This window comes from Bos javanicus, chromosome 5, assembly GCF_032452875.1.
Source record: "Bos javanicus breed banteng chromosome 5, ARS-OSU_banteng_1.0, whole genome shotgun sequence".
In the NCBI taxonomy this organism is placed as follows: domain Eukaryota; kingdom Metazoa; phylum Chordata; class Mammalia; order Artiodactyla; family Bovidae; genus Bos; species Bos javanicus.
The window spans coordinates 108,541,891-108,566,396 of NC_083872.1; the positions used below are offsets into that span (position 1 = coordinate 108,541,891).

Genomic DNA, 24,506 nt, shown 5'->3' on the forward strand with positions numbered 1-24,506 from the left:
CAGCTCAAATAACTAAGATAAATAAATAAAATTATTAAAAAAGAGAGATAAAAGAAAGACCCAGGGACTTCCCAGGTGGTCCAGTGACTAAGACTCCTCCCTGTTGATGCAGAGGCTCCGGTTCCATCTCTGGTCTGGGAGTTAAATCCCACTTGTCACAACTAAAATCGAAGATCCCTCTTGCCTCAAGTAACACCCAGCACAGCCAAATAAATATTGAAAAAAAAAAAAAAACACATAAAGAAAAGAAAGAACCATGGTTACCTGGGCAGGAGGTAATGTGACGCGTGTCACAGCTGCATCCCGATCCAGGTGTGCCACAGCCGCGTCCTCCTCCTGAACTTGGGCCACTGGTCACATCCTCTCTCCTTCCTCTGTTCTTTTCTGAGACCCTCAACTACTCTCTTTTCTTCTCCTATATAATTTTTTCTGACTGTATCTGGTCTGTTCTCTCTGGATGGACGATTCCTGAAGCTTTATCTCTGCCCAAACTTCCTTCCCAATGGTCCCTCCTGTGTCAGCTACCTCTCGGGGTCTCTCCCTGAGACGTCCCCTCATCTGGGAACTTCAGTCCCACCACACATCCCACGGTGCTCCCCAAGAATCCCTCTTTATGCCTTCTGCTCCCCCGACATCTCATGAACTACTCAGCACATATTTATGGACACTGGATGATACTCAGCAAGGGGTTCCCGGCACCCCTGGGTGCATAATTAGCTGGTTAACCCCACAGTCCAGGAAATGGGCAGGCAGGGCTCAACTCCACAACCTCCCTCTGATCCTTTTGCCATTACCGCTCACATCGCTTTCCAGGGGCTGTAGCAACTGAGCACCAACCCCAAGCTGGGGGCTGAAATAAACACAAATTCTATCTATCATCTCCCAATCCAGAGGCTGGCGGTCTGAGGTCAAAGCGTCTTCTGGATGGGCTCCTCTGAGGCCATGGGGGACGGGGTGGGATCTGTCCAGGCCCCGTCCCTGCTCCTGGTGGTTGGCAGCAGTCTGCAGGTTCTTGGATTATAGACTCACACTCCGATCCCCCCACCTACCCCTGGCATCCCCCTGTGTCTCCGCATCATCTCCCCAGCCCGGGCATGTCTGTCTGTGTCCTGATTTCCCCCTTTCATAAGGACACCGGTCACACTGGATTAAAGCCCACCCTAGTGATCTCGCTTTAAGTTGATCACCTCTATAAAGATCCTATTTCCAAATAAGTTTACACAGTGAATGAATGAATGAATGAGTGTGTGAAGCTGGTCTCAGCCTACCTCTCCGACCTCCGTCCCATCACTCCCACTCAAGGGCTTTGTCTTCCGGCCAGATGTTTGGCTTCTTGGCCTCGAGCTCGGGTTCCAGTCCCCACCCTTGTCCCCACTCAGCTCCACTTCCATGATGGTCCCGCCCAACTCCCAACTCCCCACTCCCAACACTCACGGCCCCTGCCTGGGGCCTTTTCTATGGGGCCTTAGCTTCAGCTTCTGTTACAGCTATCTATCACGGGACCTCGCTGTTAAGAGGGATCTTACAGTGGACTGAGACCAAGATGTCTGTGTTAGATTGATTCCTTGGGATGTTTTGAGAATCCTGGCAGATCCCGGAGCCCCACCCACAGGGGTTCTGATCGGCAGGTCTGGGAAAGGACCCAGCAACTTTTACTTTTAAACGCTCCTCAGCGGGGACGTCTCTGGTGGTCTAGTGGTTGGAAATCTGCTTGCCAAAGCAGGAGACATGGGTATGATCCCTGGATCAGAAAGATCCCCGGGAGAAGGAAATGGCACCCACTCCAGTGTTCTTGCCTGGAGAATCCCATGGACAGAGGAGCCTGGTGGGCTAGAGTCCATGGGGTTGCACAGAGTCAGACACAACTGAGCGACTGAGCCGCCACCGCCACCACCGTGTGGTATGGCGGTGTTGAAAAGGCCCTGGTGTTTAGACCCTGGCTGGCTTCTCAGCCTTAGCTGAGCCTGGCTGCCCCTTGAGATCAGACGTATCACAGAACACACGGTCCCCTTACCACTCCCAGGCATGTGTGTGCATGACTCAGTGCTAACAAGTGCTTTCACAATTATTTCATCCTCTCTCCCTTGTTTTCTCTGTGCTGTTAAGTTTCCCTCCCTTTGCAAGGTAAGAAGTGCCAGGAGACCAGGGCAAGAGTTCAGGGAGCGTCCCAGCATGAACTGTTCTAGTACCAGTTTCCAAGTGCAAGCTGATGGTTGAGAAACCCGAGTAGGGGGTGCACCAGCCCCCACACACCTGTCCCTGCCCTTGCCCTGACCCCTGCGTGGCAGGCCGGGCCTCTCTGTACATGGGGTCTGGTGCCCCTCTGTACCCTGGGCCGGGTCCCTCTGTACCTGGCACCCTCTGTACCCATGGCCCGGCACCCCTCTGCACCGGGGACCCGGCGCATCCCCGACCCAGTGTCTGGAGATGACAGGGCTACAATTCTGGCTGTCGAGCGTGAAAGGCAGATCTGAGGAGCCGCCTCAGAGTCTCAACTTTGTCATTTGAAATGTTTCTGTTATTTTTTTTCTTTTCAGTTGAATGTTTTGCTTGGATCCTGGCCTTGAGTTTATACCCTGTATGGACGGTTTCCTCGTTCCTGCAACCTCCCTTTCATTGTAGTCGCTCTCGCGACCGGTCCTTCCTGAAAATGCAGCACTCCCCTCTCCTCGACCCCCCTCCAGGGATGCAGGGATGAGTCAGAGGGACCCTGGTTCCAGGCACCTTTACAGGGTGCTGACCCCTCATCCCATACCCGCCTCTGCCTGCCCGTTTCATATATGCACGGACATTTCTTTCCACTTCTCATATCTTCTCTTCTTTTGAACTGCCTTGGACAGTATTGCTTTAGTAAGTCTTCCAGTGGGCTGCCCAGGTGGTTCGGTGGTAAAGAATTCGCCTGCCAAGCAGGATCCCTGGGTCGGGAAGATCCCCTGGAGGAGGAACTGGCAACCCACTGCAGGGTTCTTGCCTGGAGAATTCCATGGACAGAGGAGCCTGGCAGGGCACAGTCCATGGGGTTGCAAGAGTCAGACATGACTTAGCAACTAAAACAACAAGTTCTCCAGTCTTGTCAATAATCCAGCTCCTGATGAAGCTGGGGTCTCAGAGCCCATCCCAGAAGGGGCCTGTGGGGGCCATGGGGGCTCTAGGGGCCCTGAGCCAGGGCAGCAAATTGCATATCTTATCTGACTGCCTGGGGAGGGAAGTGGAGCAGGGGATAAACGCCTCAGGGTCCTGGCCGGGGTGTCCCCACGATGGATTCTGTGACGTCTGGCCATGTTTCTGGTGGAGGGCTTGGAAGTCCACTGCTGTCTGGATGATCAAATCTTCCAATACAGGCCAACAGATACAATACAAGCAAATCTTTTCACAGTAAAATTCAAAACACTATCCAGATTCTTTAGTTTAGTACAAAACTCTTGCTGATTAAATTTTACTGGAGTTTGTAGACCATGAGCTGGGTTTGAAAAAAATTTTTTTTGTTGTTTTGCTGATATGTGTCTAATGGAATCTGACCTATGTTACCTCTGCCAGAGGAATTCACAGTTACCGATCGGAGTTAATGTGGCACAAAGAACTGAAAAGTTATCCTCAGGGAATGAGCAGGGGTGAGTCTCTAATGAGGACAGAGTCAGTCATTTTTGTGGCTTAATGTTGCCACATGGAATTCAGGAGGTTCAGAATAGATTCGCAAAGACAGGGTGTTCCCGTGGAAAGGGCAGAGAATTTAGCCTCAGGGAACTGGACTGGTCACTAACTCCAAGACCTGGAAATGGGCCTGACCTCCCTGTGGACCCATTTCCTTGTCTGTAACATCGAGGACTGCCTGGGCTAGACAAGTGGTTTATGAAAACAGTTCTTACCGAGGGGCCAGTTTGGAGGTCCCTTCCCCTCCCCAAGTTTCAACTACACACGTAATTTTTATTTCTTTTGCTTCGGCACACGATTTCTGTAGAAAAGCAGGCTTCTATTTCTTAAAAAAAATAAATAATAAGTTTAAAGCCAGGGGACTAGATAATCACTACCTCTAAATCTTGGTGATTCAGTATGAGGTCTACCATCAAACTGTCCAAGATGGATAGTATCCTCATGTTTTCAGGAAGGCTCCCTAAGCTACAGGTCGGAGCCCACCAGGCTTGCATGAGAGAAGTTCATGCCCTGGGACCCTTACACTACAGACCAAACCAGAAGCCCCACCGGGGACTTCCCTGGTGGTCCAGTGGTTAAGAATCTGCTTTCCAAGGCAGGGGAAGCGGGTTTGATCCCTGGTTGGGGAACTAAGATCCCACATGCCATTGAGCAACTGAGCCCGCGTGCCACAATTAGAGAGTCCATGCACCACAAATGAAACCCCGTATGACGTGACAAAAATCCTGCATGCCACAACTAGACCTGAGACAACCAAATACATCAATAAGGCCCACTGGGCAGCAGGAAGGGGAGGGTTTTCAGGGTCCTCAGACTGTTCTTAAACAGCGGTTTCTGGAACAATCGAAAGAGACAAGGTTTCTCCAACCCTGTAGCCATCAGAGCTGAACTGACAGCTGGTGGAGAGCTTGGAGGAGAATGTCACTGAATGGTGCGCCCCTCTGGGCTTCCTCAGCTGTGTCCTGTTGAATCCAGGCCCTGTGGCTATGAAACGTGGACCAAGAGAGGTTGACGGATCAAACTGACCAGGTGATTTGAAGAGAGGCAGAGAGAACGGAACTGGTGGGACAGGATTTGCTCGTGGTCAGTCTGACCTCCTATTGATGTCTTTAGTCCCCAGCAATTCTCCTCGGTCCTGACTGGCCACAGCCCCGGGGTATCCCCTGAGCACTTCAGTCTAATTCCAGCAAAGTCAAGGCCATCAAGAGGTCTGCTAGGAGTTCGCTGGAGAAGTTAGGGGCTCTTTTACAAGTTGTCTTTGATGAACTCAGTAGTGTATTTAAAAGTATTTTTAGGTCCATCGTCGTAAACAAATTACTTCTGAACTAGATGGGAAAGATCTAAACACACCATCTAAGTACAACAGTTAGTATCAAAGTATATATCTCTGTTTGTCTTTTATCTGCCCTTAGGAATCTGTACAAACAAATGTGAACAGACTCTGGACTCTAAGAATAATATTTTCTATGCACATATATGGACAGATAAGCAAAACCCCGAGGGAGAAAAAAACTTCTATTAAAATAAAAATAAAGATCCCCCACGGCTTTGGCCTCCTTTGCTCCCTGGAGTTCCTTTATTCCACTTTGAGATGAAAGTAGGTCAGTTTCTCAGGAGATGCTGATTAAAAGTTGAACAAAAAGAAAGTCAGTCTAGACAGACTCATTTATCTACCTGCCTGCCTGCCTGGCCCTGATACAAGCACAGGTCTTTGTTTAGGACTGGGGCACTTTACTTTTTAAAAAATTTTATGTATTTATTTGGCCACACAAGGTTCTTAGTTGTGGCATGCAGGATCTTTCGTTGTAGCCTGTGAGATCTAGTTCCCTGACCAGGGATTGAACCCAGGACCCCTGCCTTGGGAGTGCAGAGTCTTAGTCGGTGGACCGCCAGGGCAGCCCCTAAAGGCACTTTGAATAAACACTCACAGGGGCACTGGGACCATGTCCTCCTCCTCATTGCCCTCGCGGCTCCCAGATGCTCTGGGATCTGGTGGGCCCTCTCCACCCCCAGCACTGGCGCCCTTGCCCCCAGAGCTGCTATTGGCTTCTGTCCAGCCATCTCTGCCTCCGAGCAGGCGGTTCTGGGAGCCCGTGAAGGCACCCGGCGGCCCCCCGGGAGCAGCAGCGAGTGAGCTGGGCTGGAGTTTCCTGCATGTGGAGGGAGGTGAGGGCAGGGCTGCGGTCCTTGGGACAGCATCTCGGATCCTGGGACTCACTGAGCCTGGGGTGCAGGCTGGGCTCGAGCCCTCAACCTTCTTCCTCTCCAGGATCTTGGGTCAACGGGGTCCTGGCCGCAGGGAGCCTGTGCCTCGGGCTTCTGTCCATTCAGAGATGCCCGTGGAGATGGTGCCCCCTGCACAGCCAGCAAGGTTCTGTCTACATTTCACTGGCTTCCAGTGGCAGGAGGAACCCTTACCTTGTTCCTTTCCTTCTCACAAACGCTTTCTCTAATAAAACAGAATGACTGGAGGGGACCAGGGACAACGCAAACGGTCCTGGACGTCAGGGACCTGGGCCGGCCTGGCCTCCCCGGAGGCTTTTAGCTTGTGCATTGCTGACAAAGTCAAGCCTAGCCTGGCTGACCCAAGGGAGCAGCTGGGGCTGGAGGGAACTTGGCGGTAGACTGCGTGAACTTCGGCTCCCTTCCTGGGCTGTAGCCCAGCCTCCTGCACCGAGCCCTCCTGGTAGCAGGGACCCCCATCTCTGACTTTGTTTCCACGAAAACACAGGAGGCACTCCCCCATGGACCCCCGGGTCCCAGCTGCAGCGCAGAGCAGTCTGGTGCGGGTTGGGGGCGGCTCCCAGTTTGGCCTCTTCCTTCTCCCCCAGTGAGAAGGGGCCTCCATCCCCTGCCTGGCCCAGGGCCTCCGCCACCATTGCTGCCAAATAAATATTTACCAAGCAAAGGAGAGCCTTGAGCCCACACTAATTTGTATTTTTAACAAGTCATTCATAAACTCTAGCATTTTAACTATTAGTTAGCAATTAATCCCAATAAACCAGCAGGCTCCTATGATGTGTACCCACACTGTACGGGTTGGTCAGAGGGATACTTGTCCGTGTTTTATAGACTCTTTAAGCGAGTTTAGCTCCACAAGTGATAAGGCCGGGTTCAGGCATGATGGGCCCTGCGCTCGACTGTCACCTCCACGTGGATAGCCTCATCGTCCTGGGAGAGGTTCTGGAGCAGGAGCCCAGGGAAAAGGGCTTCAGTGGTCCGATTACTCTGGACCCTCTAGGGGTCTCACCCAGGCTGGCTAGTGCTTAATTTCAAGATCTTATACAGACCAAGGATAAGACTGAGGGCTCAGTTGCTCAATTCTGTCCATCTCTTTGTGACCTCATGGACTGTAGCTTGCCAGGCTCCTCTGTCCATAGGATTCTTCAGACAAGAATACTAGAGTGGGTTGCTATTTCCTCCTCTGAGGGATCTTCCCGGCCCAGGGATCGAACCACATCTCCTGCATCGCAGGCAGATTCTTTACCCCTGAGTCACTGGGGAAGCCCCAAGGATAATATTATCAGCCCCAAATTGGGGGTATTTATCACCTCACTACTGTTGGCAACTCTGAAAGCTGGAGTTGGGTCCAAAAGGATATGGCCAGTGTCACCAGAGCCCCTGGGGGGAGGGACAAGGCTTCAGATGGAGGTCGAAGGGCAGCTTTGTCATCCAAAATTTTCTATTCTGGATGACTTTTTAAAAATAGTCATTTCTTCGGTTGCTGTCAGGTCTTATTTGTGGCACGCAGGCTTAGTTGCCCTGCGGCGTGTGGGATCTTAGTTCCTGGACCAGGGATCGAACTGTGTCCCCTGCGTTGCAAGGCAGATTCTTATCCACTGGACCATGAGGAAAGTCTCATGGGTTATTTTTTTTTAACACAGATTTGCCAAGTCTTAGTTTCAGCACGCAGCATCTTTAGTTGAGGCATGTGAACTCTTAGTTGCGGCATGTGGGATCTAGTGCCCTGATCAGGGATGGAACCCAGGCTTCCTGCAGGAGGAGTGTGCAGTCTTAGCCACCGGACCGCCAGGGAAGTCCTGAAAGAGCGACTTTGAAAACAACTGATCTTTTGTTCCGCAGAGTTTGTTAAAAGGATGGAGAAGTGTAAGGAGAACGATGAATCCGAAAATGAGGGTGATAAGCCCAGGACTGCGGTAAACAGGCATTCTGGGCAGTGACTCAGGAAGTGTGCCAGGGGAGGCGGCTTTGGGAGCCCTCCCGTGAAAGGCAGGCTTCTCTTGTGATTTGCTCTTATTTCGGGAGTCGGGCCCCCTCAAGCTCTGCTTCAGAGGTGGTCCACTTTCTCCTGCCATGCACTTTTTCAAAGTTCATCTTCTTGTCCAGCAGGGTGAAGATTACTCATTCATTCCTAGAGAAGGCTGTTGAGTTGTGATAACAAGCAGCAATGATTCTGCAAGCCTGTTTGTCACGATCTGGGTCAAGGACCCCAGCGGGTCCAGACAGACTATGTTCCCCTCCTCCTGTCATACCCACCAAAGGCACTAGGAGGGCCAGCATCAAATACTGGGGTCAAATCTGCGCCGTGTTAGGTGTAATATCCTAAATGTAATCGTCATGCTTCTCCCCATCTACTTTTTGACGGTTTAAGGTCTTTCCGCAGGAGCATTGGAAAATCAATGAGGCAGAATGTGTCGGCAAGTCGTTTATGCTGATGAAAACAGGCCAGGCTTGTTGTCTTGCTGGTAGAAGTAGTAGTTGTTGTTGTTGTTTTTTGACCAAAGTCATTTCAGCGACTTCGAAGAGAGGATCTGAAAATGATCACTCAGCCTGGTATTTATTTTGAAATATATGCTGACCTCTACCTCTCAGAGCCAAACAGCCTAATCCTTGACCATCCCAGGGTGAGCTTAGGAATTTGCGATCGTGTCCTTTTGACTGGGGATCTGCATACATCACTAACCAGCTGGTCTGGAGGGATGAGGTTTCTCTAGGCTGAAATAGAAGGATGAAAACAGAGGGCCAACCGGAGATGCTCATCTTCAGCAGTTAATCTGTAAGGAATATTCCTGTACAAATGACGTCAGAAAAGGTCCTTCCCAGTGCACAGGGAGGGCACATTCCCTTCCGTAGCGTTCATTTCTCAACAAAGATCCCAAGTAGGCTGATAAGAATGGTGGGCACCTTGCATTCTTATCCGTGTTGTGCATTAGGAGTTTCTTGGATATTTGCTCAGAGTGAGGGGAAGGGTCAATGTATATAAATAAGGGGGAGGAGACCCGGCAAGACTGGGAACACGACCTCTGCCCTGCAAAGCCTGGGAAGCCCCCTGAATGCTCGCAGTCCCCGCGGCGTATGGACCCTCCCCTCCACACTCAGAGCAGGGTTAGAGGTTAATGAATGAGGGCTCTCCCCACACACGGGAGCCCGCCCCACCATGGCTTTATAAATAGGGGCTTAAACAGAGGTCAGAACAGGGCCTGCGTGTTGCTTCCAGCCTCTCCCCGTCTCCCTGAAGTCAGGGTGTTCAAAGCTGCCCTCCTTCCTCCAGGGAAGGAGAGGTAAGACCCTGGGCGGCTGCCACTGGCCCCCTGCATCTCCATCGAGGACCCAGCGGAAAACGAAGCAGGGGAGGGCCTCGCTGCCCCTATTCTTCTCCGTAATCCCTTCAAAAATAATTGCAGAGCCAACCTCTGGCCTCCAGCACATTTTCCACTTGATTAGAGGCCTTTGTGAAGTGGGAAGGGGACCCGCAGGCCTGGACATTGTGCGAGGCCTGAAATGTCCAGCTGGGGTTTTTTTCCATCAAAAGAGGATTTTAGTAAAACCGTTATCAGGGGCTTAGGGGAGCGGAGCCGCTGAGCTGCTCTGCGCGTGGATTAGCACCAGCGGGCCGGGCAGGGCTCTGGGAGGGCGGGAAGGTGTTGGCGGCCACTTACCCACAGGGTCTCCTCGGCAGTCCCGTGAGGTCCCCAGCAGGTGCAGGGGAAGGAGCAGATGGGGGAGAGGGGACCAACCCCAGGGCATGGGGGCTCCTCGTGGGTCTTTCCCTCCAGGCATCAGGGTCAGGTGGTGGCAAGAGGCTGTGGCATTTGCACGGAGGGGCCTGCCTGCTCCAGGTCGTGCCCACCCCATCACCGTCTCCACGGAGTCAGGGAGCAGGCGGCCCGGCCGGACCACTTCAAAGGGCCAGTGCTGGCTGCGTGGCCCCTGTGTTTTGTGGGGAGGAGGGAGCGGACATGGGGAGCGGAAGGGTGTGTGCACAGTGGGTGCAGCCACCTGGCTTTGCTCACTGTGCTGGGGTCTCCAGGCCAGGGACGGAAGGACGACTCGCGTGCCGGCCAGACCTTCGCAGCCAGGACAGGGCACAGAGGCCCCACTCCTGGGGGTTGAGGGTCAGAGTCCAGGCCAGCGGAGCCTCAGGACACAGGGGCCGTCAGAACATCCCTAGGACACTGTCAGGCCGGCTGATTTTCCCTGCAGGACAGGGACACCTTCGTCCTGATGACAGTGACGGCCTGGAGGGGGACAGCAATGACTGAAGCCTGGGAGGGGGACCCAACACCTCACAGGGGGACCCGACACCTCACAGGGGGACCCAACACCTCTCAGGGGTCCCAACACCTCACAGGGGAGCCCCTCACCTTACAGGGGACCCCCCACCTCACAGGGGAACCCCTCACCTCACAGGGGGACCCGACACCTCTCAGGGGTCCCGACACCTCACAGGGGAACCCCTCACCTCACAGGGGAGCCCCTCACCTCACAGGGGAACCCCCACCTCAGGGGAACCCCTCATGTCACAGGGGGACCCGACACCTCACAGGGGGACCCCTCACCCCACAGGGGACCCCCCACCTCACAGGGGAACCCCTCACCTCACAGGGGGACCCGACACGTCTCAGGGGTCCCGACACCTCACGGGGAACCCCTCACCTCACAGGGGAGCCCCTCACCTCACAGGGGGCCCCCCACCTCACAGGGGGACCCGACACCTCACAGGGGAACCCCTCACCTCACAGGGGAGCCCCTCACCTCACAAAGGACCCCCCACCTCACAGGGGAACCCCTCACCTCACAGGGGGACCCGACACCTCACAGGGGAACCCCTCACCTCATAGGGGAGCCCCTCACCTCACAGGGGACCCCCACCTCATAGGGGGATCCCCCCACCTCACAGGGGGACCCGACACCTCACAGGGGGACCCCCCACCTTACAGGGGGACCTGACACCTTACAGGGGGAACCCTCACCTCACAGGGGAACTCCTCACCTCACAGGGGGACCTGACACCTCACAGGGAGACCCCCCCACCTCACAGGGAGACCCCTCACCTCACAGGGGAACCCCTCACCTTATAGGGGGACCCCCCCCACCTCATGGGGAACCCAACACCTCACAGGGAGACCCCTCACCTCACAGGGGAACCCCTCACCTCCCAGGGGAGCCCTCACCTTATAGGGGGACCCCCCACCTCACGGGGGACCCAACACCTCACAGGGGGACCCCTCACCTCACAGGGGGACCCAGCACCTCTCAGGGGTCCCGATACCTCTCAGGGGGACCCCCCACCTCACAGGGGACCCAACACCTCTCAGGGGTCCCGACACCTCTCAGGGGGACCCTTCACCTCACAGGGGGGCCCAACACCTCTCAGGGGTCCCGACACCTCACAGGGAGGACCCCCCACCTTACAAGGAGACCCACCACCTCACAGGGGGACATATCACTTTATTCCCAGCCTGGGAACTGTAGCTGGGATTTTTGTCTGGTGTCTGATTTGACACAACCAGAGAAGAAGGCCTCTCTTCTTGAAAACCCGAGCTCCCAGCCCCTTCTGGGGAGATGAGCACCCCCAGCCCCTCTTGGGGACCAGGCTGGCGGTCCTTCTGCGCTTACCTCACCTGGTCCCCTTTGCTTGACGTGAGTGATCTGTGTCCTCTTTTCTTTATCTGGGTTCTTTCCCTGAATCTCTGTGTTCTGCGGGTTGCTGACAGTGATGTATTTCGGCCTGAGAGTCCATGGAGCTGCCCAGAGGGCTTCTGCTTTTGTTCAGCCTTCTCGCTGGCAGGAGTGGTGATCAGCTGCAGGCCTGGGCCCTGAGCTCCAGAAACTTCTCCTTTCTCCTCTTCCATTTCCTAACCAAAAACCACCTTGGTGTCACCAGGTTGGGGGCCGAGCCTCGTCGGGCTGGCCAGGCGAGGCACGGCCACCTCCCGGCTTCCACGCTTTTATTCCACGTCTGTACCAGCTGCCCTTTGGAGCCTTGTTTCCATTGCTGAGGCCAGATGATCAAGACCAAGATGGCAGGCGCCCCCAGCCTGTTCCTCGTGTGCCATTTTATGGAATCTGGCCAGGTTGGCTCAGAAGTTCTTTCTCCTTATTTCTGCTGCCTTTTCCTAATGCCTGTTTCCCCCAGGAGGAATCTAGGAATGCGAGCCCCTCACTGCTTTATCAGGCCTTTTAATCGTTCTCAGGTTCACAGGTTCCTTTAGAAGATACTCATTTTGATTAAAAACAAAAGAATTGATACTCCCCAAATTTTAAAACAGTTGTTTCTTTTCCAAGGAGCTCTAGAATTTTTCATCACAAACAGTACACTTCTGTTTTTTTCTGGTTTGTAGTTGAAAAAAGCCAGCACCTTCGCTCCTCCTGTTAAAATGGATATTTCCATGTATGAGGGCAAACATTTTCCCAAGTTGTTCTCCCCAACCCCCTGAATATGCCAATCTAACAGGATTTATATATGATGGTCTTAAACTGAAATCAGTGACATTTGGTCCCTGCCAGCGACATCAGGGAACCGTCCTCAGGGCGCATCTGATACCTGCTCCCTGAACGGCGTGCCCAGGACGGGGATCCCTGACCCGGATGAAACTGGAAAATTCCGTATCATCTTTCTGGAGGCCTGAGGTTCTCCCGCTCTGAAGTTCTCTGTCGGGTGCTCGGAACTGGGCAGCAGTTCACAGACAACGCTGCCACCTGCTGGCCGGACGCAAAGCTCACAGGCGCCGTGGATAAAGAGGGTGGTAGCCTCCACGTGGAAAAAAAAATACGTAGAATTTTGTATGAATGGTACTTTACTTTTCTGCCCTCCAGTGGATCCTAGTGAACTTGGGGTAAAGGAAAGCATGAGGTCAGACCCCCGGCTCTGACACTGGTGTGGACACGGCCCAGGGCCATCCCCGCGGTGGGGAGGCTGAACGGGTGGGAGAGGGTTTGGGGGAGAGGGGGTGGAGGTCGAGGAGCAACCCAGGAGGAGAGAATGACTTTCCACCCCTGCGTTTCACAAGGGGCCGCCCGTGACCTGTCTCCTAACTTGTGTGGACACGGTTTCAATTCTGAAGCAAGAAGGGGCGGGGCTGTTGCTGCTCAACCTTGTGCCCTGCTTACTGGGGTGCATTTCCAGTGGTCCTCCTGTGATCCTGTTGAGAATTAGACCCTCCTGTGTGGAGGAAAGATGGACCAGCTGCCTCTCCCGTGGGTCACGCTGTCCTGTCGCCCCTTGACAGGCGTCTGGACTTGAGGGAGCTGGAAAGCCCAGTCGTCCATCCTGTCTAGGCTCAAAACTCCCCAAGGCCTTTCTCTGCTTCTGGCGGCAGCAAACTGGGAGCTTGACAAAGTTCAGACCACGGAACTCTGCCTTACTGTTTTCACATATCTCTTAAAGATTCTAAAGATTGTCCATTTGAAATGAATTAGAAGAGCTAGAAGTTGTCACTTTAATTAGGTATTTTCATATAGTTTGCTCAAGGCACACTTGCTGGCCCTTTTTTTTTTTTTATTCTTTTCTTTTTGGTAATTCATAGCAGTAGGGTTTGAGCCATGGAGTTAAAGTTTAAAATGTGCTATGCTAAGTTGCTTCAGTCATGTCCGACTCTTTACGACCCCATGGACTGTAGCCCACCAGGCTCCTCTTATCCATGGTGATACTCCAGACAGAAATACTGGAGTGGGTTGCCATTTCCTACTCCAGGAGATTTTCCTGACCCAGGGATCGAACCCAAGTCTCATGCCTCCTGAAAGCCATAGTCAGCTTGTCTTCCATCTGAGAAGGCTAAGAATTTGAGGTGTGTAGCTGTTACAATTCCCGTTTTACCCATCTGTCCAATTTTGGCCTCAGTGATTTTACTAAAGATTCTGAGGAGTATCAGTACTGCTTTGGGGGTTCCTCTCTATTTAGAGACTGCTTCTCAAAAAGCAGAATGGAAGGCAGTAGCTATTCCAACACAAATGTGCACGAGTGTCCATATAAAACTGCCAGTTTGGGGTAAGATTTCCTAAGGAGAAACGTTATTACGGACGTTTGTAGTAGATACTTTCCTGATCTTTTTAGACCAGGAAAACAATACTTCGCAAGCCATGTGGAATAATTTCACGCTAGTTATAAAAAATGAATCTGGACTCAACTCTTTCCCCGAGGTGCCACTCCCATTGCTCAGACCCTGATATGGGGGGTGGGGTGGGGACGGTCTCCGCCAGCACTGTGAGCCTGGTTATGTCCACCAAGGAGTGGGAGACAGAAGTGGTTGTCAGTGGGAGCGACTAGACCCTTTTACTCTCGGGACAAGAGGGATCTGTAGGTAAAACAGCTGGAAAGTCAAGACCCTTGATCCTTGAGTGGTGAGAACACAGCCCATGTTCCCACAGCTCAGTTCTTTCTGAGTTGGGCGGCCCGGAGTGTGTGGCGTGGTGGGCTGTGACTTCTCAGCGTGGAGGTGTGTGCAGTGTCCGTGACGCAGCAGTGCTGGGGGCTGGCTCGTGTGCTGAAGGACAGCGGGGGACCGACTGGGGGACCGGTACCCTAAGGCCGTTGACCAACTCCTCACACAAGCTTTCCAGCTCCTTGCAAAATGCTGGACACCGCGTTTGAGTCTGCACAGTCTAACACTTATTAACTAGTAATAATAACTTACAGGGGGCTTTCCTGGTGGCCCCATGGTTAGGACTCCACGCTTCCATTGCAGGGGGCACAGGTTAGATCACTGCTGGAGGAAATTTAGATCCCACATGCCACGTGGAGAGGCCCAAAAACCAAAACACAAAACTTTCAGCATTCAGGGTGCTTCCTCCAGGTGAAAATAACATTCCCTGGCTCAGCTCCTTCAGAAGTGGGACGGGGTGTCCGGTGTTGCTTAGCAACAGCTCAACAACCAGGATCTGGCTCCCGCTGGCTGGGGACAGGCCTCCTCGATGATGGGGAACACCTGGGGCCATCACCTGGGCACGGTCTTTTACCCTTGTCAAGCCTCCTTCCCCATTTCTAAAATGAAATGTCCAGTATCTACCAGATTTGGGAAAACAGGAATTGTGAGATGGGGAAGCCGCACAGGGTCCCAACTCCGTGCACCCGGGGGCGGTGTCCACATCCCACTCGACTCTGCCTGGCATGTGTGACCAGGAGGCTGTTCACACTCACAGATGAAAGTGAACACACAAGGACATGGGGCATTTGTCCTTTACACAGAGTGGAAGGGTGACAAGCTCATAAAATGCTTTTAAGTCTTCTAAGAAAGTATGTGCACGTTTCTTGTGTTAACGTACAGGAGGTAGAGGAATTCCACGTGGATTCTGTTTTACTTGCAGGGGGTGGCGTTAATATACCCCATCTGGGGCTGTCTCCTGCTCTTGGCCGACTCCCTCTTGCCCCTAGACTGAAGGAGCGGCTGAGTGTGGTACCCAGCACTCAGTACAGGCAGCTCCAGCAGGCAATGTCAGAGCCACTCCGGGAAAAGACGAAAGGGCTGACACTGACCAGGTGTGGACATTTAGAGGTGCGATGTCTGGAAATATCCGTCTTCTATCCGAGACCTAAGTGTCCGCTCTTCTCCCCGCTGTGTACTCACCCTGGAGACATTCTAAGTTGTTAATAGTTGGCACGGGCACAAATATGAGGTCTTCTCTGTGTGATAACATTCACTTTTCAAAAACTGTTGCTTGCTCCCCACTCTGAACAAGGACCTCGACAAGATGAGACAGAGGTGTGGCCCGGGCACTGGCTTCCGATTTCTAATCCTGTGCTTCCCAGGATCCACAGAGCTCCAGCCCGGACTCCTCATGGGTCACGGTGACACACAGTTTAGGTCTTGCCCTCTAGTAAAGGCACAGAATTAGCTTTTTAAAGGGGGTGACAACTGATGCAGGGGGAGGAGGGCAGCAGAGGGGCGACCACTGGCCCCGTGGCCACAGCAGGGCCCTGGGAGCAGAGGGGCTGCTGTCAGAAGCTGTAGGAGGTCTGGGTTTTGGTTACAAATCTGATCTCTTAATAAGAGAGTGTTATTCGTGGCATCCGGTCCCATCACTTCATGGCAATAGATGGGGAAAAAGTGGAAACAGTGACAGATTTCATTTTCTTGGGCTCCAAAATCACTGCGGATGGTGACGGCAGCCATGAAATTAAAAGACGCTTGCTCCTTGGAAGGAAAGCTATGACAAACCTAGACAGCATATTAAAAATCAGAGACATCACTTGGCCAATGAAAGTCCTTACAGTCAAAGCTATGGTTTTTACAGTAATCATGTATGGATGTGAGATCATAAAGAAGGCTGAGCACCGAAGAACTTTTGAATTGTGGCGCTGGAGAAGATTCTTAAGAGTCCCTTGGACTGCAAGGAGATCAAACTCCTCAATCCTAAAAGAAATCAACCCTGAGTATTCACTGGAAGGACTGATGCTGAAGTGCCAATACTTTGGCCACCTGATGTGAAGAGCCAACTCATTGGAAAAGACCCTGATGCTGGGAAAGATTGAAGGCAAATGGAGAAGATGGCAGCAGAGGAGGAGATGGTTAGCTAGCATCACGGACTCAATGGACATGAATTTGTGCACTCTGCGAGATGGTGAAGGACAGGGAAGCCTGGCACGCTGCATGCAGTCCATGGGGTCACCAAGAGTCGGACATGACTTAGTGATTGAACAACAACGGACAGGGAAGCCTGGCACGCTGCATGCAGTCCATGGGGTCACCAAGAGTCGGACATGACTTAGTGATTGAACAACAACAAAATTCTTTGGGCTTCCCAGGGGGACAGTGATAAAGAATCTGCCTGACAGATGGGGGTTTGATCTCTGGGTTGGGAAGATCCCCTGGAGGAGGAAATGGCAACCACTCCAGTATTCTTGCCTGGGAAATCCCATGGGCAGAGGAGCCTGGCGGGCTAGAGTCCATGGGGTTGCAAAGAGTTGGACACAACTCAGCACAAATATTTTGTGAACACGGTGTTCCCTGGGGTCCTTGACCCTCTTCTCTGGCTTTGAAAACCTAAGTTCAAATTCTCAAAGTCAGAAGGAAAAGATTTTACTAATATTTGGAGATCAGCACCTGTGTAGTAGCCACTTTGGGAAAGTGGGGGAAAGGCCGTGCTTTAGTTTGCATACGTCTCCATTTAAGAGAAGGCTCTTAGCTTTAAAAAGAAACTGCTGGGACCTCCCTGCTGGTCCAGTGGTTAAGACTCTGCCTTGCTAATGTATGGGTTGTGGGTTCAATCCCTGGTCCCCCTGGTCAGGGAACTAAGATCCTATACGCTTCAGAGCAACTAAGCGCATGTATGGTGCAAGGAAGACCCGACGTAGCCTGATAAATATTTTAAAAAAAAAAAACCTTCCATAAAAGGAACCTTTGCTTTTTCAGATCTCTGTTGGCTGATTTGAATCATGAAAGCATATGATCAGTTTGAATTTTCTGAACTATTTAAGGTTGTACCGTAAGTTGAGCAAGGATCCTACACGCTTCAGAGCAACTAAGCGCATGTATGGTGCAAGGAAGACCCGACGTAGCCTGATAAATATTTTAAAAAAAAAAAACCTTCCATAAAAGGAACCTTTGCTTTTTCAGATCTCTGTTGGCTGATTTGAATCATGAAAGCATATGATCAGTTTGAATTTTCTGAACTATTTAAGGTTGTACCGTAAGTTGAGCAAGGATCCTTGTCATTGCTGCCAAACTCGGAATGAATCAAGTGGCCCCCCCCCGCCCCGACGCCGCCTCCCCGGCCCCTACCCCTGCACCTTAGGATGGAGGAATTGGGCAGGAAGGAATCTGAGGGGAGTTATTCCGGGATACCCAGCACTCTTAGCTAGGGGCCTGTCCTGGTCCTGGAGGGGCTGCAGGTGCTGCCTGAACCCCACCCTCGCTTAGGTCATCTTTTAAGCAACACTCTTGCCCCATGTGTTGTGGATAAGCAGGGGGAACCCTTTCCCGACTGCCACCCAGACAGTTCCTACTGAGGTTTGTTGCTTCTAGACGATAAGGTTGACACTAAGTTCCTATTTTGGTTTGTCAGTTCTGAAGTTTCAGCAAACACCCCAGCCAGGTTTTTTTCTGTTATTCTAAAAATTGCCCTGCAGTGCCTCTTAATGTGTGTACCACCCACAAATGACGTATCCACTCGAGTTCTAAGTGCTGCTCTTCTTTAAAAGCATCCCCTTCTATTCCTGAAGGTACAGTGAGGCCAAACCCACTTCTCCCTCTCAAGTGGTGCCCTGTGGCCTGAGCTTGTCCATCCTGCATTCAGGCAGCCAGCACTCACTTCCGGGAGGTCACCTTCCATGAAACCAAGGTGCAGTCTGTAGCGGATCCTTCCTGGGGAGCAGAAGGGCCTGGACTCAGTGGCTGGCTGACTTAAGACGAGCAGTATTCTTACCTGGAAAAGAGGGTACCTTTCAGCAGGCCACTTTGAGGACTAGATGTGTACAAGCATAGGCAAAGCACAACACAGGGTCTCAACCCCAATTCCTTTCTTTCCGTCCCAAAACGTTGAGGGATGACAGTCGCCTCTGATGGAAGAAGGAGGTTTGTTCATTGTTTGCCAGAGACGCTCCAGATGGATTCTGAAGTATGCCCAGTTCAGGATGAGGAACTAGGCCCCCGATCTTAACTTCCAAACATTAACTTACCAGTGTTGAATCAAGCTTATATTTAACTTTGAAAGTAAAAAACAAACGGAGAAGCAGAAAAACCTTCCGGTTACAGTTGGCAGATTACTTTTTGTATTAAATCAGAGGTGACCACAGAGTCTAAGACTTAGGAGGTGGTCAGATTTTTACTGGCTGAATGTGCACAGCCCTGCAGTCTCTTGGGAGAAGAAAACCAGTCTGAGAATTCAACTGCTTGTGGGGGCTGTAGAGGCAAACGCTGAATCAGAAAGCTGACCCTGATTCAGAGTTCGTCCTCACCAGGGCTCACACATTTTTTTCCCCAGGCAGTAAGCACTGTAACCTAAGAGGAAAGGGACAAATCCACACCTTCCCCAAAGAAAAGGAAGATGGATCTAGTGTCAGGCCCCATTAGACCCACTTGTGAAAGCTCTCCAAAAAGGAACAATGCGGCTTTTGTGATCAGCCCCAGCAGCGAGCTTGGAAACTTTACAGAACAATCTTCCCCAAGAGAAACCTGGTTCTTGCTCTCTTCCTGGAAAGAGGTGTGGATCCAGGAAAGTGCTGTGCTGCTCTGACCAGCGTTTTCTGAGATCAGTATTAAAACCAGACAGGCCTATGTGAAACCAGGAATATGAACAGCCTCGCTATATACACTTCTGTTTCCACAGCCCAACCACAGGGTGTCAGATGATTTAGTTATTGTCTACCAAAAGGAGCTCCTTGCTGGAATTGGTTGGTATTCTGCCCCAGTGCAGGCTAAGAACCCACCAGAGCGGATGGAGTGACTGCCTTCTTAAAATGCAAATGGACAAGAACTCCAGGCCCGCCTCCTTCTTAAAATGCAAATAGGCAAGAACTCCAGGCCCGCCTCCCCACCGACTCAGTGGGGCTGGTGGAGAATGCTAAGGAGGGACCGGGTGCCCCCCTCCCCTGCCCACAGCTCCCTCTGAGGCTCAGTCCGCTTGCCTGAGTGCCCTTAACTTTCCCAACAACAATGGCCCTGGTGCCCGCCCCGCCCTCTCGCAGCCTCCCCCATACCCTCTAGGGATCAAGAAACCCATCCTTCTTCCCACTTCCACATCTCATGACCCATTTCTCAAACATCTCCCCTAGGTCTCATGTGGAGACCTTGTGGAGAAAAACTGGCCACCCTGGTGGAATTGTGACTCTTACAAAAGTTTCATTTTGTTCAGTTTCTTTAAATTTCCATGTTGTTGACAGTTCAGAAATGATATAAATCTCCATTCTAATCACATTTCTAGCAACAGAACATTTAGATGTCAGCAGTAAACTTTATACAGGATAAATTTTTCACCACAAGCTTCCTCACACCACACAGGCTCCACCGAACCCTGCATCTTATACTTTTACTTCAGAGATGCAAACCCACCTCCTACTTTGGCCTGGACCCAAACACACACACTGCCTTAAAAATAATTCACAGATACAAGGCTTTTGGTTTTTTTTGTTTTTTTTTTCAAAAAACATACTTCATATTTCCTCTTTTATTATATAAATATCAGTTTAACCTTTTACTGTAAGAATATAAACGTTTTAAGAGGATCTTTGTTATTATTTATACAAATTCACAAACAGTACAATTAATTGATAAAGGTCTCTGGGTTTCTTTAACTCCATGGTCTCGCATGTTGCTGTGGAGGATTCTAAAAAAATAAACAAAACGAACCAAAAACTCCAACAGAAAAATATACATCCTACTCAGAAGTGATTTTTTTTTTTTTTAAAGCCACAAGTCCCAACCCCCACCAAAATAAAGCAAGGCGTTTATTCCTCCATTTAGAAACAGAATTTTTAAAAAACCCACCAACACCTGTTTTATTAACAGAATAGAGATAAGACATGAATTTCAGTCTCCTCCCTTCACACCAGGGCCCGGGGCCTCTCTAAGCCAGTGCCAGTTCCAGCTCCTCTGCTCCCTACAGGAAGCCTCACTGTGACCTTTTCGTGGGGAAATGTGGAAGAGAGGGAGGGCAGGGCAGACTTTGCATATATAATCATCATTTTCAAGACACAATCTGCACCTCAGACAGACCAAACAAAAAAAACAACAGTCCAACTCTCATGTCTCCCACACATTTGTGCTATAAATTAAGTCAAGATTTAGGAGCACGGGCTGGGTCCTCAAATGCTTACGGACAAGGAGAAAAAGAAAAATAAGAGCCAGAAACGTGAAGTGGGGAGCACTGGATGGATGGGGCTTGGGAAGAAGCCAAAACGAAAAAAGACGTACAAACCCAATGGGCATCTTTCCAGTCCAGGCACAAAAATGTTTCAGTCTCAAAATATCTCTCTTGTAGAATTCCAGGGCTTCAGAGAAAAAAGTAAACTAAAACGAGGTAGCCAGACATATATATGTGTGTGTGTGTATATATATATATATATATAACTTATATATATATAATATATAGAATATACTCAGCAGAAAAAAAAGAGACAAGTTGATGTCAAGTTTCTTCAAAAAATAAAAAAAGAGACAATACGAATGAAATGAGCGTGAGTAGCAGAGTGCTGTCAGAGGAGCGATGAGGCGAGACTGGGATTAGTTACAAAGTGGAAGAAGGGTGAAAAGGCCGTTGTAGTTGGGTTTGCTTTTATACATTTCGAAATAAAAACCAGATCACAGTATTCAAATGAAAGCTTAAGTGAAGGCAGACATTTTCCTCAACTCCCCAGGGCTGGAGGGATTGCTCACTCCCACCCCCACCCCCACTTCCAGGCGCAGCGCGGACACAGTAGCTCAGTCCCTCCTCCGGACCCCCAACGGGAGGAGTGGGTGGTGGGCGGCGGGTCCATCTCCACACCCTCAGGGAACAGGAGAGGGGCGGGGGGGGGGGGGGAGGGACCCCCACCCCGGACACACGAGAAGGGAAGAGGGGAGGGGAGCCTGGGGGCTTCCGGTCATCGCCCCACCGCGTCCGCGGCCCGAGGGCGAACAGGGCGGGACTGGGGGGCGGGGGGGCGCGGGGGGGGACGGGTGCTGCCGCCCTCACCTGACCTTCTCACTGTCCGTCATCTGCCAGAGGCCCAGGTTGAGTACCTTGAGGCAGGGCAGCTGCGTGATGCGCTCCAGGCCGCGCTTGGTGATGCGGGTGCAGCCGTACAGGTCGATGCCGGTGAGTTGGCTCAGGTGCTCCGCGATCAGCTCCAGGCCCTTGTCCGTGATGCGCACGCACTGGCCGATGTTGAGCGTGCGCAGCCCGTGCATCTGCCGCACCATGCGGTTGATGCCGTCGTCGCTGATGTGGCAGGAGCAGAGGGACAGGGACTTGAGGCCGTCCAGCCCCTGCGCGATGTAAGCCAGGCTCTGGTCCCCCACCTTGTCGCAGAAGGACACGTCCAGCCCCGAGAGGCGCAGGCTGCCCATGGCCAGATGCATGATGCCCGTGTCGCTGATGTTGTCGCACGAGCGCAGGTTGAGGCTGCGCAGGCTGCCCATGTGCGACAGGTGCAGGAGGCCGGCGTCCGAGATGCCCCCGCAGAAGCTGAGGTTGAGGAGCCTCAGGCCCGTCAGTCCCCGGGAGATGTGCTTCAGGGACAGGTCCGTGAGCTTCTGGCAGTCCTGCAGCGTGAGCTGCTCCAGGCCCAGGCAGCCCTCGGCCGCGCTGCGCGTCATGCCGGCCAGGTGCCCGATGCCCACGTCCGAGAGGTGGCGGCAGCTGCGGAGATTGAGGCTCTTGAGGCGCTGCAGGCCCCAGGCGATGAGCAGGAGGCCGGTGTTGGTGATGTTGCTGCAGCCGCCCAGCTCCAGCACCTCCAGGCCCTTGAGGTACTGGGCGATGCGGCCCAGGCTGCTGTCGGTGATCTGCTTGCAGAGGCTCAGGTTGAGCGCGCGGAGCGAGCCGATCTCCTGCACGAACGCGTGGCCCAGCCCGTTGTCGGTGAGGTTATAGCAGCCGCTGAGGTTGAGGCTCTCGATGTTGGCCATACCCTGGATCACGTAGCTGAGGCTGCGGCGCAAGCTCAGGATCTGCACCCGGCGGATGCCCCGGGCCTGCAGGCTGGGGAACAGCGACGGGTTGGCCCGGCGCAGGTGCAGCTTGGCCTCCACCCCCCGCCACACCGACTTGTGGTAGGCGGCGTCCCGCCAGGCCGTGCACACCTGCGCCGCGCGCCCCTTGTCGCGCACGTCCAGGTAGCCGAAGATCATGGCCAGCAGCTCGGGGAACAGGCACGAGATGTGCGTCTCCATCTTCCTCCCCGCGGCGCCGGGGAGGAGGCGCGGGCCCCGCTCCCGCCCGAGCGACGAGGCGGCTGGCCGGCCGCGCCGCGGGCCCAACGGACGCGCCTCCCGCCTTCCGGCTCGGCGCCGCTCCTCCTCCAGTCCGCGCGTCCTTCCTGCCCGCCCTCCCCGCCCGGCGCGCTCGGCGTTCACATCCCGGGCGGGCGCCCCCGCGGCCCGGCCCTCGCTGGGCTCAGCCCCGCTGCGCCCGGCCCGCGCCGCCCCGCCGCCGCCGCCGCGCCCCCGGCCGCATCCTCCGGCGCCCCGTGGGCCGGGCTGCGCGCTCGGGCTGGGCGCCGGGAGGCTGCGGCCGCCTTTGTCCTCGCCCGCTTTTCAAAGCTGCCAGCGGGCCGCCCGCACTCGGCCTCCCCAGCGGGGGGACCTCGGGCCGGCGCGCTCTCGGCCCCCGCGTCCGCGCGCGGGGCAGCGCTGGCCGGCACGGAGCGCGCGCGCGGAGCCGACCCGGGGCGAGCGGCGGCCGCGCCGGGGGCGTCCGGGCCGGACCCGCTGCTCTCCGCGCCTCCGCGCCCCCGCCCCCCGCGCTCCCCCGCGCGCGCGCGATGGTACGAGCCTGCGCGCCGGAACTGCCGGCGTTGCCTTGGAAACCGAGCGCCGGCCCGCCGCGGGTTAACCCTGTGCTCGCCGTCTGGACGTGGGAAGCCCGCAGCCGCTTCCGCCGCCGCCGCCGCCAGCAGGGAGCTGCCGGCCACGCCCGGCCCGCGTCTGGGCTCTGAGCCTCCGGTCCGAGGCTGCCCCGCGCGCCCCTTGCCCAGCCTCCCGCTGGCTCCCTTTATCCTCCCTCAAGACTCTCCTGCCCAGATCCTGGCTGGGGGCCGCTCCGCTTCCCTCCCTGCCTGAGTCCCCGGGGCCTCGCGGCGCGTCTGTGCGGCGACCCCCTCGGTTCTCCCCAGTGGGCAGCTTCCCACGGTTCCTTTCTCTCCAGTCTTGTGCGGTAAACTAGGGAGAAACTCCGCTCTGTCCGCGCGTCCCTTAGCCGAGCTCGGCCCCCCGATGCGCACTGGGGATCTAGGCATTACCACTTCCTTCTAGCATGTTCCGGGTGTTTCCAGACACCGCCGCCTGTGCGCTCCTTCGGTCCCTGCGCATCACAACTTCCTCCGCTTCTGCACTCGGCCGGGAGCCCCGGGCGGCGCCGGGTCGCATCCTCCTGCCTCCCCAAGCCCTTCTCTGCATCGCCTTCTTTGTCAGCCTCTTAGACGGTGAAGGGCCCAGTCGTGCTGATAGCCAGCGAATTCTTGTGTGCCTTCACAGTTTTGCCTTTGGGTAAAACAGAGTGACGATTGGGCTTGATTTAAAGTGCTTCACCAGTGCTCGCTTCGGCAGCACATATACTAAAGTGCTTCACCAAATGTCTGTTCGTTTATAAACTGTGTTTGCTGGAATCATGAAATGCTGTAGTCTAGAAGTGGCTTCTGGGTTTTAAATAACCACTCAGAGGATAGGATTTCAGAGTTTCATTTTAACTTCCCCTAACGAAGAATTCCGCAATCAGAAAATGAAAATCTGTTTTTAATGAATTTGTGGATCCACACAAACGTGATTCAGCTATCAAAGAAGGAAATTGGGGGTACTTCTCTGGCAGTCTAGTGCTGAGACTGGGCTCCCAATGCGAGGAGTCCGGGTTCTAGTCCTAGTTGAGAAACTAAGGTGCTAAGATCTCGCGTGGGGTGGGGGTGGGGAATGGTTTAATTGGTTGTTTAAGGGCATGAACACGATTTTTACTGCGTTCCATATTTAGTATATGAGGTTCACTTT

General features: G+C 53.4%; 2 protein-coding genes across 7 annotated transcripts in view; one reads left to right on the forward strand and one right to left on the reverse strand.

Annotated features, from left to right (window-relative positions):
- Positions 1-24,506, forward strand: part of WNT5B (Wnt family member 5B) — an 82,106-nt gene that overhangs the window by 19,872 nt on the left and 37,728 nt on the right. The window lies entirely within an intron of this gene.
- On the reverse strand, positions 6,568-22,796 carry FBXL14 (F-box and leucine rich repeat protein 14). 6 transcript variants are annotated; one of them, XR_009736671.1, is made up of 5 exons: positions 21,507-22,796; positions 18,142-18,255; positions 12,440-12,646; positions 11,512-12,264; positions 6,568-8,607 (listed from the first exon to the last, which is right to left on the reverse strand). XR_009736671.1 is itself a non-coding variant. In XM_061418364.1 (5 exons), the coding sequence occupies exons 2-5, from the start codon at positions 22,434-22,436 to the stop codon at positions 12,199-12,201; spliced, it is 1,317 nt and encodes a 438-aa protein (XP_061274348.1). In that variant the 5' UTR covers positions 22,437-22,509; positions 22,611-22,699; the 3' UTR covers positions 11,324-12,198. The 6 variants fall into 6 exon arrangements, 5 of the variants coding, with proteins under 5 accessions (XP_061274348.1, XP_061274346.1, XP_061274345.1 ...); XM_061418364.1 differs by lacking the exon at positions 6,568-8,607 and having other exon boundaries at positions 11,324-12,264; positions 21,507-22,509; positions 22,611-22,699; XM_061418362.1 differs by lacking the exon at positions 6,568-8,607 and having other exon boundaries at positions 11,324-12,264; positions 21,549-22,796.

Excerpts from the sequence above, each read along its gene's own strand:
- FBXL14 (XM_061418361.1), bottom strand. The coding sequence starts at position 22,700 with ATGGAGACGCACATCTCGTGCCTGTTCCCCGAGCTGCTGGCCATGATC. Across the intron at positions 18,256-21,506 it reads AGATGACGGACAGTGAGAAG|GTAAGAATACTGCTCGTCTT; the intron begins GTCAGGTGAGGG and ends CCTCTTTTCCAG. Across the intron at positions 12,265-12,439 it reads GCACGCCGTTCAGGGAGCAG|GAGGAGCGAAGGTGCTGGCT; the intron begins GTATCAGATGCG and ends CCATTTTAACAG.